The sequence below is a fragment of the Carettochelys insculpta genome, chromosome 4, assembly GCF_033958435.1.
Source record: "Carettochelys insculpta isolate YL-2023 chromosome 4, ASM3395843v1, whole genome shotgun sequence".
NCBI classification, from domain to species: Eukaryota; Metazoa; Chordata; order Testudines; family Carettochelyidae; genus Carettochelys; species Carettochelys insculpta.
In genome coordinates, this window is record NC_134140.1 from 101,960,345 (window position 1) to 101,980,515 (window position 20,171).

At 37.5% G+C, this 20,171-nt stretch overlaps 1 protein-coding gene across 1 annotated transcript in view; it reads left to right on the forward strand.

Moving 5' to 3' along the window:
* Positions 1-19,032, forward strand: part of PRDM5 (PR/SET domain 5) — a 139,515-nt gene extending 120,483 nt beyond the window's left edge. The window contains exons 15-16 of the mRNA XM_074993382.1: positions 3,976-4,080; positions 13,837-19,032. Coding sequence (XP_074849483.1) covers positions 3,976-4,080; positions 13,837-14,001 — 270 coding nt within the window. The 3' untranslated portion in view covers positions 14,002-19,032. The remainder of the gene's footprint in view (positions 1-3,975; positions 4,081-13,836) is intronic.
* Positions 19,033-20,171: the final 1,139 nt, after the last annotated feature.

Sequence of the window (20,171 nt, forward strand, 5' to 3'; positions counted from 1 at the left end):
ATGCGAAACCAATTAAGGGCGTGTTATGGAAACCTGCTTTTCATATGGTTTATCCGTAAGCTTTCTCCCTAAATTACAGGGCTAGTCTGTGAACTCTCTACTCAGTCCGGCAAAATTCCCATTGACGTAAGAGCTTTAGGACTGGACACACATTTTTTTAAAAAAGGGTTATTGTTTGTGAGGAAATGCATTGTTTTCTTGTGTGCAGAATAATCATGCAAGCCACAAAAGAGACTGATTAAAAAACCCACAAAGCATAAAAACATGTGTGTGAGAACAGTATCCTGCCCAGTGCACTTAGCAGTGAGAAGCTAGTCACTGTGTGCGCAGACTGAGGCACTAGCAGGTTTTGTTCTGTATTGGACATTGTGCTTTGGTTTCTCTTTCCATTTACTTGCACTGAAAGGTAAAATTCTAGAGAAATAGTTCTCAGTTAGTGCAAAACTTGTTACATGCTTGAAGTTAAGCCTGTGCTCTGCTGCTTTGCTGGTTGGGGCCAGAGTGCTCAGCACCTGGCAGCAATACACTACAGTAGAGCCACAACTTTCGCAAGAGCGCGGTGTTGAAAACCCTTGCGAATGTTGAAATTTGTGAATATGGCGAAGCGACAGTCACTGGCACTCCCTGCCTGGAGTCCTGGCTGCTGGTGCTTCTGCCTGGAGCTCCGGCAAGGCGGCAACTGCCGGCACTCCCTGCCCGGAGCACCGGCAAGGCAGTGGCTGCCAGCGCTCCTGCCTGGAGCCCCAGGGAAGTGGCAGCCATTGGTGCTCCCCACTCCGGGGATGCAGCCCCTCATGAATAATTGAATTCATGACCGTAAAGTTCATGAATGTGGGGGCCTTGCTGTACACTATACAAATAGGCTACTACTTGCTGCATACTTAGAAGTAAGGATTCAATAGCTGGAGGGGCTTCAGAACCTCAGTGACTTCATCACCTAAGCTTAGAGGATTGATTCTTCCCCTCACACTCAGATGCAGGGAGGTATCTCCCAGAATGAACTAATGCTGTATGATTTGTTAAACCAGATTACAAAACTTTCTCCTCCTTAGCTGCCAGTAAGGAATTGCATGCTCCACTCTGGAAAATATTTGGACAGAAACATTATTTACATCTCTCTGAACTGCACAGGCACTTATGTTACTTATAGCATTAGTAGTTTTCAAACTCCCTGTGGGCACACAAACAGACTGCTAAGCAGGCTGATTTATTCTCCTGGACTCCATTTATTTTTAAATAGTTGTACTTAATTTTATAATTCAGCGTAAATTCCTAACTAAATGCCATGTGCAATATAAATATACATTTATTTCCGTGCTCTTATGTGAGGGAAAATGTCTATTTAAGTCTGTGTATTGTGGGGTTTTTTTTTGTTTTTTTTTTGTGTTTTTGAAGGGAGAACAGATGCACCAGAGACACTGCAAAACTGCACGATAAAGGATTGAAAAATATGTGGGGAATTTGCCATTTTATTTCAGGAAAAAAGGTTATCCATTTAAATTATTTTGAGAATTTGTTTTTTAACAATACACTATGGTTTTTGGAATTGTTTTTAAAAAAGGTGTCAAGATTTGTTACATAGCTTTCAAATTGTCGCTGAATTCTTGTTCTTCCAACATATTGTATTTTAACCACAGGTGTTCTCAGGAGTCAAAGAAAACACTGCAGTACAAGCTTATGTCATAACTTCTCATTGGGCCACTTAAACATTTCGAGTGATAGGCCTTTAAGATGTTTCTTTGGTGCTTTTTAAGGACAAATTCTGTGCTCAATGTTGTGGGCAAGCACAAGGCCCTCCAGATCACTTGAACCCAAAACTGCAGTTGCACAAAGGAACTTCAGGCAGAGCAGTCAACCTGGATACTTGTGTAACCATGTTGTAATGAGATCTCCTGACTCTTACAGTTGTGTAGATGTGTCATCATAACACAGCTGTTTTACTACAAACCAAAGCTAAACCAATGAATCATACAAAATACCTTGGTAACTTTTCAGAAATAATTCACTAAAACAGGTTAAAAATCTTAGCTATGGAGAAGTCAATAGGAAAAATCCCACTGATTCTGTGGGACCAAGCCATTGCCACTTATCCCTTACTATAGAAGAGCTCATCTCTCACTCCATTACAATAGCTTTCAAAGGCTAGGTCTGTACTACTGCAGAAGATCAACCCACTCAGGGTCGATCTTCCAGGGTTTTGTTTTGCACATGCGCAAAAACAGCACTTTTCAGGGTCAAAGTCAATCCCAGAATGCCTCACAAGTGGCAAGGATTAAGGAAGGTTGACAGGAGAAACACTTCCCTTGACCACCTTCCATACAGACAGACATTGAAGTCAACGGCTGATAAGTCGATTTTTAGTTATGCAGTTGGTGTAGCTAAAATTGTGTATCAGCGGTCGACTCCTCTGTCCAGGAGAGGCCTAGCCTGACAATGATTTCTGTGGAACTATATGCTACTGGAATAACAGCATGATGAATGAGGCCTAGAAAGTGTCCACAGGCAAACTTTGAGTTTTTCAGAGCCTGATCACGTGCAGTTCTTAAGTGACTTTTTCCACTCTTTAAATGACACTTTGCATATCGCGTAACTTCAGCTATGACGTCACATTAACTTTGTATGGCTAAGTTACAAAGAATTTGTATTCACTTACTAATGTGTATCATTTACTTTCTTTATTGTTCTCTAAAATAAATCCATAAATTTTGAAATGGCACACTAAGAACCATTTAGGCTAAATAAAAACTTTGCGTGAAAGTGAAAGACTAGCAATAATTAGACTCTGAAAGACACATAGGGCTTGTCTACACTACCACCTTCCTTCAAAGGAAGGATGGTAATTAGAGTGTTGGGAGTTTACTAATGAAGTGCTGTGGTGCACAGGCAGCACTTCATTAAGCAAATTTCCCCCGCGGCAACTCCAAAGTTTAAAACTTCGAAGTACCGGCACACGTCTAGCCATGGCGCACCCACCGGTACTTTGAAGCGACGGGGCAACTTCAAACTCCCCTTACTCCTCAAAAGACACGTGCTGGTACTTTGAAGTTTAAAACTTCAGAGCTGCTGTGGGGGGGAATTAGCTTAATGAAGCGCTGCCTATGCACGGTAGCACTTCATTAGTAAACTCCCAACACCCTAATTACCATCCTTTCTTCGAAGGAAGGTGGTAGTGTAGACACAGCCTTAGTGTATTTAAAGCATTAACATGATCATTGACTGCCATTGCAGTTCCGCTTTTATTTATTGTCATTTGGTTTTGGTTTTGTTTTTTCTGTTGTGCTTTTGGACTACTATAAATGAAGGTGGACTTATATTTTCCCAAAAAAGGTCTTTGATTCAGTTTAAATATACAAAGGTTGTAAGGGGCATTGGAAAGGATGTCACTATATAAGCAGTTCTTCATGTATGTCCTTTAAATTATCTGTGCCAATTGGATTATCTTGCAACTGTTATAAGTTATCATGAGCTATTATAGCTACTAACCACTAGTTCCAGTGAAAACACAGTGGGCTTGGTGATCCTATGGGATCTTGTGATGAATTAGCTTTCTGTCACCAACTTTTTAAGAGCTCTCCCCTGAGTTCCTACTACCCAGGAAAACTGGATGGAAATCCTGAGAGTCTATTGATATCTCACTTGTGTTTGTCTTAACTTTTTATATAGCGGGAAGGAAAGTACATCGGGATTTTGTGTTTTTTGTACCTTTCACGTTATGAAAAACAGACCCCCAAAACTGCTGCACTTGAAAGACTGAAACAGATAATTAATTGATAATGAGTGTTGAAGTGGAAACTGTCAGACCACAACTTTCCCAGCTTTCACTTAATCATTTGAAACTCATTTTCTGTTGTTTTTCACTGACTGCAATCCCTCAGAGAGAATATAAAACTTGCACCATCCAGCATGGAATTCCACTCACTTATGACTTGTGCTCTGTGTTGACTCACTTTCACTCACCGTTGTCATTCCCTACAGGAAAAGCCATACCAGTGCTCTGAGTGCAACAAGGCCTTCAGTCAAAAGCGAGGCCTAGATGAACACATGAGGACCCACACCGGAGAGAAACCATTTCAGTGTGATGTGAGTTGAACATTCTCTTTTTCTTGTATTCAACCCAGGAGTCAGACTTTATAGCCTAATACTCTCATGGAAAATATGTATTTTCACTTTACAGTTATGTGGAACAGCATAAATGTATAATGTTTTATGGTCTTTGATTGCTTAACTAATGAGATATCGTTCAAGTAATTTTATGTAGCCTCGTGTGTTGCCAAGAGCATTACTGCACGTATTTATTTTATGGCTTATATCCCATATGAGTTGTTCGCACCATTCTTAATGCAATTTGGATTCTGGGCAGTACAAATTCATTACCATTTGAGGCATGCCTTTTGTTTATTTATAAATCTTTGACATGTTAATAGCTGGAGATTAGCCTGGATGGGAATATCCTTTACAGTAGAATCTGAAATTTTATAATGTATATATTCCATATTATGGTTGTAATGTTGCTGAATAATCCAAGTGCAAATTCAGAATTTCCCATTTCTGCTGCTCTAAATTTGAATGGAAACTGATTGTACTTTGGCACATGGTCACTTTGGTAAAGGTAGAAATGATAAATGGTCTCTAAAAGGTGTATGCCATGGTTAATGGCCCAAATGGAGTTTATATTTGTATATTATATGACCAGCATGCTCTTTGTGATCTGTAACATCCCTTATCATACATAAATGGTGTAGGGTCCCTGTGCATGGCATTTGCATGTGACAGTGCTGCATTGCCCAACTTTTGAAATTGATAGTTATCTAAATGGTTAGAATATTGTTTGGAAGGGTTTTATGCTGAAGTGCCAAATACCGGAATAAAATCAGTAACTCAGTGTTGTTTCTTGTTGTTGGTTTTTGTTTTTTTTTTTAAAAAAAAGAAGTACACCAGTATTGGTTCTGTGACTTTTGTATCCCTTTGTGAATTAGTCACAAACAGATCATGACTTTTACAAATGTATTTCTTACTCTGTAGTGTTCAACAAATAGTTTGTGAGAAAGTTTCCAACGACTCTGAACTAAATATGTGAGCTGTGTGATAGCTTACATCAGAGCTTGTCTACATGGTGTATGTTACTTCACACCACTCTAGTAAGCACTGGTGTGTTTTGCACCATCTGGCTCCTGTGGAGCTTACTGGTGCACACTCAAAGTTCTTTTGCTCATGTTAACATTGTCCCATTTCAGACACTGCTAGTGTATCACACGCTAGGGAAATTAAAGCTCCCAAGCCCTCAGCTGCAAAGCTCAGTTCTGATTAGAAGGATCTGACTTTCACGAAGTATTTCTGATTTTCTTTCATCAGTTAATAAATACACTTTCTTTCTTGATTAAAGGGATTTTGACTACCATGACTGAAATGGCCTTTTCATAGATTTCTGCACCAGTGGGTGCTTGCAACAGATAATCGCTCTGTGGCTGACAACTCTAAAATTCAGTTCCATCAGGGAGATGGAGTTAGGCCCCATCAAACTGATGAGCCATTTCATGATCCATCAGTGAGTGAGTTGGAGAAGAGGAAGGAGCAGTCCTGCAGCAGTGGTTGTGAGTGGTCAAGGGTTTCACCATCTCTGGCTATCAGTCAGGAACAGGAGCACTCCGACTCTTAGTCCCCTTCTTTAGAGCTGGTGATGCTAAGAGAGCACGCCACTAGTGAACTCGGGGCTTGAAATAGAAGTTGTGCTATGGGAGTTGAGAGCTTCTCACCCTAAACTTCTTGACTAGTCAATGATAGGGGTTACTTCAAGATTAGAGAGAGGGTATCTCAGGGGGGTGGACAGATCCTGTGTGGAGAGAGGATATGTGGCACCCATGAAACAAGGAACTCATATATGAGCTTTAACTCATAGATACTCCTCAAGTCCCTGACATGAAGTTTCCCACATTTTTAGCCTTGCTTTGGTCAGGTCTTGCCCCTTGAATGTGCTGTCTCAGTGCAGAATTGGCATGTGGGACTTGCTGGGGTTTATAAGCTGTGTTGTTTGGGATGAGACTGTTATTCTGTAAACCTAAATCCTTATAGAATTGTGGGGGAAAATTACAATTACCAGGATGTCCTCTGACCGTTCTGAAACCTTAGTATGCTGTGATCAAATATACAGAAACATAAGAGTCAAGCAAGTGCAAGGTTAATAGTTTTCAAAATGACAAATTAATCCCAGTTTGTTATGAGTGCAAAAATGTATTCTAAGCTACGACAATTTATTCTGAAATCACTTTAAAATTGGGGGAAAAAAAAACACCTTTGCCCCTCTCAGATAAAAATTTAAGCCTGGAGTGCTAGAAACACAGAAGTAATGGAAAGACAAGCTGACTGCATTAATGGCAACATCTCAGTTACCGTTCACATCTACTGTTTTGTAGAGGGAATGGTGTCTTCTCTAGTTAAAAACAGACTAGAGTGTAATCCATTCAAACCAAGTTTTCTCTAAAGGGACTTGTTTCTTGGTACTCTGTACTCCTCCATCTTTCTTTTCCTAAAAGATTTTTTCACACAATTCTAAAAAATAAATTACTGCCTAGCCTGTTTATTTCCAGTGTGGTACAATCTCTCCACAAGGTGCTTTCAGTTGATCCTAAACATACCCAAATTACTCTTCATTGCCATTTGTGTATCAGCTCCTCCCCTGCTAGTAGATGGTAAGCCTTCTCAAGTGATATTACCCATGCAGAAGCTTCCATGTAATAATGTTTCAGACATTACTCAGTTTATATATCATTGTCTACCTCTGAGTGCAGAATTAGTGAGGAAACAGAGTTTTTCTTTCAACTGGAGTCCCATCTGAGGAGATTATGAATATAGAACCCAAACAGTGGCATTGTTTAATCTAGCCCAGGGTCTTGTCTCCAACTTGGTTTTGTACCAAAGTCTGGAAGGCATAAAAAGCCCAGAGTGCATAACCTGCCCATAGATGTTTCTTCCTGAGTGTCTTATGCATTGAAACATACAAATTGATATTTGTACTTTTTTAGTTCTATCTAAGGTAATTGTAGATATTCTGATTAGCTGTTAAAAAAATCCTAGTAAGCCTTTCACCTCATATATCATGAGTCAATGAGTTCCACAGGTTAATTATGCAGATTTTAGAAATCCTCTTTTTTTAATAATTTAAAAATGTTTTAAATGTCTTGCCATTCAGTTTTAATTAATGTCCCCTTGTACTTTCATTACAGCAGGCTGGTAGGAGTGTGTGATTTTACTCTATATCATTCATTATTTTGTATATATCTATCATGTCCCCTCCTGCTCTGGTTTATCTGTGAAATAATTTTTTTTTTTGTAAAGTTTGTCTTCCATGTCACTAATAATTCTTCTTTGCTGTTCTCTGGACTCCTAGTTTCATTGTATGTTTTAGTGGCATTAAAATATGCAGGATAGAGTAACACACACTCATTGAGTTTTTTCACACTGTAATTTCAGGTGTCATATAGGGCCAGTTCTGACAAATCCTTACTTAGGAGAGTAGTCTAATAGTACAGTAGTTCCAGTGATAAGGCCTGTAAAACATCCTACCAAGGTGCAGGGTGGATATAAGATTTAAAAAAAAAAATCCGATTTTTATTTAAATTGTCTTTTTAATCAGTACTAAATTGCTCACTTCAAAATAAGTTGCAATTAAGTTTCACCACAGACATGCTACACTTACCCTTAAAGTTGCAGGAAAATAAATTACTAGCTCTTGTCTGTCTAGCCTAATATTGTCTGTTGCTTTTTGAAAATTTTGGGCTTTCAGGTTTCTCTTTTTCAGCAGGCTAAAAAGTAACAAATAGAACGACTGGCACAAGCTGAATAGGATTGTTTTTGTTCTGTGCTTCTGTGGTGGTGGACCTCAGGCAAGCTGAGCAGAGGAGTTTGTTAAGACATTGTCTTAAAGTCAGAGAAACAATATGGCAATGATCTGAAGAAGTGGGTCTGTCCCATGAAAGCTCATCACCTAAGAAATTATTTTTTTAGTCTGTAAAGTGCTACTGGACTGCTTTTTTGTTTTGATAGTATATAAGAAAGAATGGAGGCAGGAAGGACCAGTGGAGTGGACTAGAAAGAAAAAGGGGTGACATTGTTCAGCACACACACTGCTTCCTGTATTTCTCCACACTTTTGTTATGGCTCCTGGGCATAAGAGAGAGACCCTAACAGAATATTTTGAAGAAATTTCTTCCCTGGGTAAAAAAATGAAAATATGTCCAGTATAAGAAGTGCAAGATGACAACATAGCAGCTGGTTGCATGAATGAAATATATGGAAAACTGCGTATTAGGAGAAACCGATGTAGTTGAAGATGTGGATATGGTTGAATGGATCAGCTGGTAAATAATTTATATAATTCACTTTGCAATACATCATTTTTCAAGCCTCTCTTTATGCCTTTTAGTAGAAGTGTGGCTGTTTTTTCCAGTAACCTCCCAGGCTGTTTCCTGGGTTGGACGTTGCTAGAAAAAATTTTTTAGCTTGGCTAATTCTTATGGCTTGTTTAATTAGTCAGTGGGTTTAGAATCTGTCACCTAAGTACAGAGTACAGAAAGCTGCAGCAAGAGAAATCTAGAGTTGCCAGTTGCCATTTTCTTATTATATATTACATAATTTGTGCCCCTTATTTTGGAATATCACAGATCATGAGTCCCAGATCATAATGGCAATGTCTTGAATCTATTCCGTATTTTACTTCAACATAACTCAGCTTTCTCAAGGGAATCCCATTCTATACTCCACACTAAGCACAGTCAGAATTAGCTTTTTTTTTTCTTTTGGTAGCTTGATTTAAATCAATTATTTTTGGGGTGATATAAATCACCTTGATTTAAATCAATCCACCCTATGGGTGGGGCAACTTTTGTTTCTTTCAGTGACTGTGATATCTTTGCAAATTCAAGAGCATATGTGTTCATATTTATGGGGAGGGCATGGAAGTCTCATAATGAATGACTGATTTTTCTTACCTGATATCAAGAGCAGGCGTAATGACTAGTCTGTGCCTTTTAAATAACTCCTTTATTCTAGGTGTCCAGCTTTGCCATTGTTAATACTAATGACTTTAGCGTTTAGCACCAGGAAATACCTCTAGTGCCAAAGGGTTAAACAAGATCAGGTTTCATCTGGTGAAGTCAAGCATTTTTATGTGCCTTGTGAAAAGGCTTCAGTTGCTCCTAACAGAAATAATTGATGCACCTTTTACCTTTGAAAATGTTCCTGAGTTTGCCTTCCAGAACAGTTTTGTTAAAACAACATTGTAAAAATAAAATAAATACACCAGCTTCTCCTTTTTTCTCCTCTAGGAGCAAATTTGATGAACATTATGATATTGGGCTTTAGTGAGTCAAAATAATCCATTCACTACTTCTGCTTTGTATGTTTATTTTGAAATCTGCTTAGTTTTTAATCTCCAATATTGCCAGGGATTTTAATTACTTCACCTTCATAAGGGTAATGGCTCAAAGTTGAATTCCATACTGATTTCACTAATATTAGTGGAAGTCAGTTCCCCATATACTGCTGTTTAAACTTAGCATGTCTGCAGAAAAAATAAGTGGACTAGACTGGAACGGAGATTGTTTTAAATGATATCTGTCCTCTGAAGATCTGCATGTTTTTATCAAAAAGACCGATGACCTGCAGTTGCTTTTATAGGCAACAGATGTTTCTCCAAGAGCTAGAAGGGCATGCATTACTTCTCCTGGTTTATTTCCAGTGTGGTACAGTTTTGTCCCAATGTGCTTTCAGTTGATCCTAAACATACCCTCATGTGTCAGATGTCAGCAACCTCCACGCTAAATCAAACTGTTGATCACTGTGACAAGATTGACTAAAGGATGACGTGAGCACATTCAGGAATGTTTGTAAATCAATAAAATGGTTCATTTTAATTGTAACAGACTAATTACTAAATACCAACAAAAAGCAAACTAAAATAATTTTACAGTTACACAAAGTATGACAGGAAGGATCATTTAATTAAGTAATGATTGTTATACTGTCTGGTGTCAGTTACTTTCAGAAAAAGTAGCACTAGAATAGTTTAGGGGATATAGTTAAGCAAAGTTTATAACAGTTAATTACTAGATCCTATCATTGTATGGCCACTGAAACTGAAATAATACATTTAATATAACCTTAAGAAGCTTTTAATATAAAAAATAGGATAATTACCTTGGAGTTTTAGGGCTTAATTCAGCATTATATAGGAGACGGTATTAACTAGTGGAAAGAACAGTGGTTGGGACTTGAGACATTGATTCAATTCCTCTCTCTCTGCTGTTAAGCTGCTAAGTGATCCTGTCCTTCTGTACCTCACTTTCTCCATGTGTAATAATGTAAATGGCTGTCCTGTGTAAAGCCCTTTGAGATCTACCGACGAAAAGAGCTAAAAGTTAGTACTTAAGCACATGCAATTAAATTGTCAGCTTTATCGACTGAGTTCAAAAGCTTTTCCTTTCAGCATTCCACGGTGCTTGTCCGCTCTAGAACTGCTTTTCTACCAGTCAGTGAGCTCTGTCATAATGTGTTTGTTACAATATGTAAACGTAGAAATGATCGGGAAGTGGTACATTTCATTTTAGGTGAATTACATTTGCAGTTTAAAGTAATATTGGACTGGTTAATCCTAGTCTTAACACTTCCATTTTGTGGCCTCATTCTAAGGTTTAATCTTGGTAATGCACTCTTTTTTCATTTTATATGAAACTGTGCGATGTTGCTATCGCTGAATTTCAAGAGGATTTAACATTGGATAACCTGTGTCTGTAAGCAGTTTATCTTTCTCTTACGGCAGACAATCCGCCCTTGTTAAGCTGTCATCACTGTACAGTGGGAATTCATTAGAAATTACTTACTCAAAGGTGAACTTGACATATTGTGTTCTATTCATGAAAATATTCATATAAGTTGTGTGTATAAATGCATGTAATATTGTTGTGGGCAAATATAATATGGGATCCATGACTATCATGACTAATACAAAAATATAGCTTACATCTTAAGATTTGTGTATGTGCATGTGTTTGAGCGGAACATGTCACACATGGACAAACTTTACTCTTATTTACTTTACTTTTATTTGACACTGTTCCATTGCATATGTAGTATCTTGTGGTTTGGAAAAAAATAAGTTATTTTGGATACAAAATATTGCCTTTGACTATTGCCCTTTTCTCTCTGGCCCTCCTATGACATCTTCTTAACTGACGCAGAGCAACTATAGTCCAGGTCAGAATGACCTATTAGATAAACATAGAACTACTCAGACTGGTTTATTGAGTCAGAGGGGAGCCACACCATTTGAAAAGCAGCGCCATCACCAGTTACTGCAACTACAGCTTTAAAATTCACCTCTCAGTTGTGAATTCCATTGCTAATGCAAGACACTTCAGGAGGGGCGGATGCCTCAGATTCCAGAACTCCAGCTGTTATTTTGAGATTGTGACAAATTTCACTAATCACCGTGCTTGCTTTAAACAAACAAACAAAAAGTTACCACATAAGAAATGCATACACACATACAGTATACGAACACAAAAATCAGTACATGAAAATACACTTGCAGTATTTCAGGACAGGTATTAAGCCTTCCTATATACAGAAGCATTAATGTCTGAAAATGGGTATCTGAACTGATCTCTCTTAAAATGATGATGACAGAACTTCCTGCTACGGCTTAGATGCAAACTGGTGGTGTGAGGCCTAGTCATCCTCCTGCTACTACAATGCACATTAATAATAATATTGGGAGCTTACTGTAAGACTTTATCTGAGACATTTTTGTACCATTGCACAACAAGCGTGCTCATGTACACTGGACTTAGGCCAGTATCATTCTGAGATTAAGGTCCGGATAATCTCTGCATGTATTTCAGCACACTGTTCTTTCAACAGCTTTCTATTAAATTAAATTGATATTTGTCCATTTTATTGCCAGTTTACCTTTCCTTTCCTCTATTTTCATTCCTTGAATAGCTGCCTTCATTCCTTTTGTTCTTTCATTTCCCCTATTTACAGGTTGAACCTCTATAGTCCGGCACACTCTTGTCTGGAAATATCCATGGTCCAGAATGATTTTAGTTAGTTAGATGGCCACTTATCACGGGTGTAGCCAAGCTTCTTGAGGTCCCATAAAGTTTGTTCACAGCCATCAGTCCTGGCTGAGTGTTCTGTGCTGTTGTTTATCTCTAATTTACCCCTAACTGTCTTCTAAGAGTCCAGTAAGCAGTGGAAGTGTTGGTAATGCTTCTAGACGATATTGACCTTCCATGGTTCAGCAAATTATCTCATTCAGTACCAGTCAGATCCCAATAGTGCCAGACTAGAGAAGTTGAACCTGTATTACTATTTGTCCTCTTCCTTCATCTGTTTATTCCTATTATTAAACTTCAGAGGACTTTAACATAAGTGTAGATAGGATTCTATAGAAATAAGACTTTAGACATTATACTGTTTAATCGGCGAATTTATTATTCCTGTTATAACATTAACATATTTCTAGGATAATCATGCCCAAATGCAGCAGTAAGGTCCAAATTCCTAGTGTGTATGTTTTAAGTTGACTGTCCATTTAATACAAATATATAAGGAGCCTTCTACTGGTGACCACCTTCCTCTTGTTCAGTGTATTACTGCCCCTGGACTAATATAAGTGCAGCATTGTGTTTCTACTGCATGTTCATGCACAAGAAGTTTATTTCATGGGGGAGAACCGTCTTCCTGTGACAGACATGCACAGCAGCAGCACAAAGAATACAGCACTTGCTGACAAAACAATTTCAAATTGTCCTTTTGTTTCAGGTTTCCGCAACAGTGAAAGTCCTTTAGAACACATAGCAAGTAGTTAAAAGTTAAGAAACCATCATCCACCCTTGCTTCTTGATATGCTTATCATAATTCTAATTTGGTTCCAAAGTACTGTGAAAGCATTTCATTCATTATTTTAATTCTACGCAAGTGCACACAGAGTCAGGACATGCAGTGAGTTTCTGTCATTTGCTGGCTATGGGGTAGATATATAGCAGTATTTCTTCCTTAACTTGTTGCAGGGACATTAATGTATTTACTTGTATACTTCTACTTAGTATGAGAAAGCTTCTAATTCTGTAACCCTAACTTCAGGGAACTTTGAATGAGGAATATGGTGCTACTCAGTGGATTAGTCTTGCCTTGCATAATTTTGGGTTGAAATCCAGCACTTAGTGCCCAACCCATGTATATGGACTGGATGATTGTCAGATATACAGGGAAGCAGGAAGAAGAAAACCTCTGCACATCTTCCAAACCATGGAATGGGTGCAGAGTCACGCTGTATGAGCTATAAGGTGAGAGACGGGAGAGGAAGTATGTGAACAACCCGGTTCTTATTTCATATGATACTGCAATATGCAAGACATATATAAATTTAGGGCCTAGTTTTACAAATATGTTCACATGTGAGTACTTCCCTCTTATAAGCAGTCCTGTCAGCTTCATTGCAATTCTCTTGAAGAAAGAGGAAGCCACTGACTTCAGTGAAGCTACATGTCTGAACAAAACAAGTGCCTCAGTGCTTCCAGGCATGTGGGCGGTTTGTGTTTTTTTTTAAATGCCCATGTTGCCAACTGCTACCCTAAGACGACAAAGATACAAGAAACAGAGAAGTGTAATGTAAAGAGAATTAGGAGTTTGTTTTCCAAAATCTTAGCCTTAGTTGCAAAAACTGAAAATATGAGCTAGGAGCTCATGCATCGCTGCATATATTTAAAATAAGTAAAATGTCTTAGATGTGGTCTTTTTACATATATATATGTTTTGTCTTTATTTACCCTACTTCAGGTTTGTGATTTATCCTTCAGCCTGAAGAAAATGTTGATCCGACACAAACTGACTCACAATCCCAATCGTCCAATGGCTGAATGCCAGCTTTGCCACAAGAAGTTTACAAGAAATGACTACCTCAAAGTGCACATGGAAAATGTCCATGGAGAAACGGACAGCTAATCATGCCTTATTCAAGAAGAGTGTGTCTAGTGTTTGAGCGAGTTCCATTTGTAAATGTACAAACTCCAGACTTCTCACCTGATTATTGAGCAGAGTCAGGCAAAATAACTGTGTTCGCAATTGTTTTTCCCATGTTACTCACAGGTTTTTTTTCTTTAAAAAAAACTCAAGTAAGAAAAGTTTGGTGATAAAAGATTGAAGATAAAAACTTTTTTCTCTTATAAATTTGAACAATTTTATGTGCATCCTTGGTACTTTCAGTCTTGGTGGTGTTATCCTGAAACTTTGGACAAAGCTCAATGTATCCAAGGTTTCTGCAGCACAATAGAAGCAGTTGCATACCTCGTTAAATTAATTTTTATCTTGATTGACTAGTGATCTCATCCAAACAAATTTTCATTCAGATAACAACACCATGCTTTATTGCAACATAGTTTCTTTTTAGTACCTTTAATTATTAGATAAAATTCATTAAAATGATTTTGAGATGCCACAAATGCATGGCATGGGAATTGCATTCTCAGGCACTTCATCATAATGAGCAAGAAAGAAAGAATTTCTTCTAGGTAGTTTAGTGCTTGATGCAAGTTCTCATCATGTGAGACCAGCCAAGAGAAAAAGCTGTGCACAATTTAGGTTTAAAACCCATAGTAAATGACCACAGTTGGTTGGGCCAGGAGGGGGGAAAATACGGCATGAGTAGATACAATTGTCTGTTTATGGCAAAATATGTATATTCAGTTTGCTCGAGAAAATGCTATTCCCTGAGGTTTTACCCTGTGGAAATCAGTTGTCTTGATTAAATAGCTTTAGTTTTCATATGACTGTTAATAAGCATCAAGAAAAAAATACTGTGTACAATTGACTAATACTGAAATTCTCCAAGATGTTAGATTAAGATTCGTATGCCACAGGTCTCAAAAAGAAAAGAATTATCATGTGCACTCCCCATTTGCTACTGTATAACGAAGAGCTCATTTTTACCGAGTAAGCCAGTGAAAAGCATAACTCTAGAAGCAGAGCACATTTGAGGTCCAATACTCCTTGGGTAGTCTTCACAGTTAAAACATTCGGGTTCTGCCTCTGTGCACACATTCATTTTAGTTTATGTATCTCAGTATTGTTAGGAATTACTTTGTTCATCCTAGCAGCTTATTTTAGTTGCTGATGGAAAATGTTGTAAACTTCCTCCTCTGCCACAAAGACCAGACAGACACTGGGTAAGATAAACAAAACGTAATAGAAGGCAAAATTCTGACCCCACTGAAAGACTTCACTGGGAACAGAACTTCAAACATTGTGTTTCCATTCTCGAAGGAAATGAGGTCACCACAAGCATCATTTTCATTTTTCCCTATTAATGGTTTTACCAGTGGCTTGGATCCTATTCCATTAGATTGCCTCAGTCAGCTCTTAAAAGTGAAGAGAAAGCACATTGGCTATGTCTACACAAGTTACTGTTGGAAGAGATGTTCCAACAAAACTTCTATTGACAAGTTGCATCTACACATAAAAGCGGATCCACTCTTTTGATCCACTCTGACAAAAGGGCCCCCCAGAGCATCTACACAGCTTTTTTGTCAACAGTTTCTGTTGTCAAAATGCATTTTGTATGTAGATGCTCCATGAGTTTTGTCTACAAAACCCCAGTTTTGTCTACAAAACTCTTTAGTGTAGATGTAGCCAAGGTGTTTTGTTTGCATTTTGGGAAATTAATGTTACTGATAACAGTGGCTATGTCTACACTAGAGCGATTTGTAGACAAAATTTGTGGAGCATCTACACACAAAATGCGTTTTCTCGACAAACTGTCAAAAAAAGCTGTGTAGACATTTGGGGGGCTCTTTTGTTGAAATACTGATTCAAAAGATCACTCTGCTTTTATGTGTAGACACAATCTCTTCCAACAGTAACTTCTGTAGACAGATGCAATACGTCTTCTACTGTAGACGTAGCCCTCGTGATTCCCTATTAGAATTCAAAAGAAAGCACACGCTGGTAAGTGTGTTCTCAGGAAAGGACTATTTCTGGGTTTGTCCAAATTTCCATAGTTTGCATCACATGTACTATAAGATTTTTTTTGCACCACCTCTTTACCCACTAAAATTATGTAATACTGTGTGGCAACTATTTACATGATGGCATTTAACTCCTCTTTTAATGCAATTAACTAACTTGAAATTAAGGAGGAAGCACTGTCATTTTGGGCCAGACCCAAAGCCCACTGAAATCAATGGCCTTTTGTTCAGGCGCCATGTGAATAGCCATGTCACAAGGAACTCTCTGCTCTATATGGATAACTGTCAATAAGAAGCTACAGTGTTATCACCCATGAGCTTGCTTATAAAAATAGAATAAACACAATAACAAAGCAACAGACATGATGCCACAGATATTACATGTAATTATAATGCATGGGCCAGTCTCAAGTTATGCTAATGTGTCAGGCCACTGAACAAGATTCATTACTGAGAAAAAATTTATCACATGCATATGTCTCATTTTATATTGGCGATACAGCCTATGATTTAATTTTAATTAAAATAGAACTTACTTACCTGTGTTTTATAACAGTTTCACTATAGGTACAAAGTAAGCATTTCATTTTATAATTAATTATTCAACAATGGGTGGTTGATTTTATTGCATTCAGTTTGATTTTTGAAATACCAGATATTTAATTGAATCTTCTTATTTGAGTGGGATATCTGCAAATTTGGAAAGAGGAGAATTGGGCATGTTTTGTTAGTTTAGAATCTCTTAACTTTGTGAAACTGCTTTATATGTCGATTTCTCTATGCATAGTTTGCTGTCAGAGAGTTTTATGAAAGTCTGAAGACTTAGAAAATTTGTCTGCTTTAATTTTAATGTGCGCACACACACACACACACACACACACACGTGTGTGAGAAATACCACAAAAGACTAAGTTGACTCCTCCTTTGGGAAAAGATCTTGTGAAAGAGTTTACTGGCCAGGATATTTATAGAAACTAATCATTTAAAAAAAATCTTGCTGCTATTATTATAACAGAATCCTGATACCAAGACTTACATTCAGCCAATAAGTGAACAAAAACATACCAGATATTTTTTAATTCCTTGAATTGACAAAAAAAAATAAAATGAAAAAATTAATGTGTGAGAGATTAGGTTGATCTTCCCCCAACACACCTTTTTCCTCCTATTTTGTTCCTGCATTTTTAGTGACAAAATAGAAGAGGGGAAAAAGGAGAAGGGAGAGAAGAAACTAAAAACAAAAAAGGGGGAAAATATTTTTTTGAATTTTCAAATGAAAATGTGTTCCTTTTCAAAATCCATGGAACACTTCTTTGAATTTAGTAATCAGTTTTGTCATTTTTTTCCTAAAACAACCATGATGAATAAATTTGAATAGTAGTGATTTTCTCAAATGTGACTATTTTCTTACAGTTGTCGCATGAATGGAAACAATTATTAATGTATATTAATTTCATTTGCCTAGTGTCAAAGCACTACAGGTTGAACACCTCTCATCCGGCGCCCTCAGGACCTGACTTGTGCTGGACAAGAGAATTTGTCCATTAAGTCAATATTCTCTAGCACATTACTAACATTTCCACTGCTTAGCGGGCTCTTAGAAGACATTTAGGGGTGAATTAAAGCTAAATAGCAGCACCAGCAAAGAACACTGAGAGCCAGGACTGGTGGCTGTAAACACATTTTATGGGTCCATGGGAAACTTGGCCACACCCATTATTTGTGATTGACTAACTAAACTCACGCTGGAATACAGGGTTTGCTGGATGAGGAAGTTCTGGATTAGAGACGTTCAACCTGTACTGGATAAATTACAGCAAGATTTCAGTTACGCTTATATGTACTGTAATTGATTGTTTCAGCTTTGCATTTGAGAAGGTCTCTTATTAGCAGAGATGCTCATGGTCAATGTTTAGAGGAGAATTGTGCAGGGAAAACATAAGCAGGCCCTGCAGAAAGTGGTGCTGAAGTTTCAGGAGACTGAAATCCTCCTCAGAGCTGAATCTTGTCATGCTCCTCTGGAACTTCAGGAATTCAGAGATCTTCAGAAGAAAAAGAATCATAATGATATTGGTCCATTACTAGCTGGAAAGTGGAAAAAATTATCAATAATGCAGGAAAAGTTTGAAATATACAATAAATATTTCTATTCTGGGGAAGACAGATGATACGTATATTATATATTGATAACACACTTTCAATTCCAGCTATAACTAAATAGTAGCTCTTAAAATTAGATTTTTTTTTTAAATCAGCTGGTTTGGGTAATATTCATCCAAGAGTTTTCAAAGAGGTTCCAAAAGACTTGAAAAAGTCCATGTTGTGCTAATTTTTAAAAAGGGTAACTACAGTGATTCAGGTTTGTTTAGGCCTGTCAGTTTGGCATCAATCCCAGCCAAATTAATGGGGTGGTTAAACTCAGATTTGAATTGAAGACCTGTAATAGAATTAATGTCAATCAACATGGGTTTATTGAAAATAGAGCCTGTCACACTGAACTGTTAGTTTTTTAAAAATGAGAGTACAAGTTTGTTTGATTAAAAGTAATAATATTAACATAGGAGACTTATGGAAGGCATTTGACTAGATCCTACATAATATTTTGATTAAGCAAACTAAAATGACACAAAGTTAACATGGCACGCATTAAATTGATTAAAAATGGTTTAACTGATACATCTGAAAATAATTTATAGATGGGTTCTAAAGGAACTGTTTTGGGGGGAGTTCTGTGGCAAGTGTTACACAGGAGACTGGCCTAGATGATCTCAAGGGCCTCACCTGGCCTTGAAGTCTGGATCTGTGCATCCCCAGTAACCTGCCAGAGTACACAAGCCCTAAGAAATCTATCTGGAAGAAAACTCTTCCCGTCTAATATTAGCAAAAGCAAAGGTGTGAACTCATCTCTCCCTTATCCTTCCAATGAGTTAAATGGGCCAAAGGTGTCATGAGCATAAAATACCAACAATATATGCCCAAGCAAAATATTTTTATTCTGTAATGAAAAACACACTAGATATGTTTAATTTGTCATAAAATCTAAACACAAGGAAAGAAAAACAGCAGAATAAGTAACATCACATGTGCATATTGTATAGGTGCATTTAGATACACAGTAATAATTCAATATGGAAAAGGTGTATATTATGAGTGAATTAATTACAGTCTGGGACCATAATATTCTGACTCGTTTTAAAATTGCAATTTTAATGTAATTTTTGTTTATATGTATGTAGGCCACTTTTCTGCTTGATTTACTAAGGCTATTCACAATACATCAAATGCAGCATGTACAACTTGTAGAATTGATGTCCTAATTGGCAATTATGTAAATTATTGTGAGGCCTGAATGAAATATTACATTATACTTTGGTTAGCAATGTTATAATCAGACCATTGGAATAGGTGTCTCACAGTTTATTTTAGAAAAGTAACGCATTATGCTAAACAAGGAGAAACATTCTGATCAACTGAAAACACAAATCATTCTTTTCTGAGACAATAAAAAGAGGAAGAGGAATGCTTTATCTGAGGGTTTCTTTGTTTTTTATGTTAATGTGCTATATTAAAGAGGGAAAAGTTCACCATTTATTGTGCTGTCTGTGACCATGGCATGCATTATGGCAGCTAACACAAAGACAGCTATTGTGTTTGCACACAGCCGTGGGCTGGCTACAGCTCTTCATTTCTGAAGTTCACTAATCTAGTGTGGGTTCAAATATTGTTTTACAAGCTCTGTCTTCTGTGTAAGTATAACGTGATATGTGGTGGTCTTCTGTGCCTAGTCTAAATTGATATCACATTCATAAATGAACCTTCAGCTTTCACTTGTGTTGATAGCCATACCTGGGAGGTCTAGTTTAAAATACTTCAGAGACTGACTTGCTTAATTGCACCATACCACTGGTATTTGGTCATTCTCTCTTGCTCACAAAGATGCAAGTCCAGGGTGCTAAGTTATATAGTCATTGCTATGCCATGTAATCAGGTGACGTGGTGGTGGCCCAATATTTTAGACTCAGGCATGCAAATGCTGTATTTGGCAAGATACATAAAGTGCTATTCCAAAGAAACCCTCCTTACAAAGAGGTAGGCATTCTCCTGACTGGTTTTCAGAATGTTCCTAGTTAAATGGACCATAAACAACAGCAT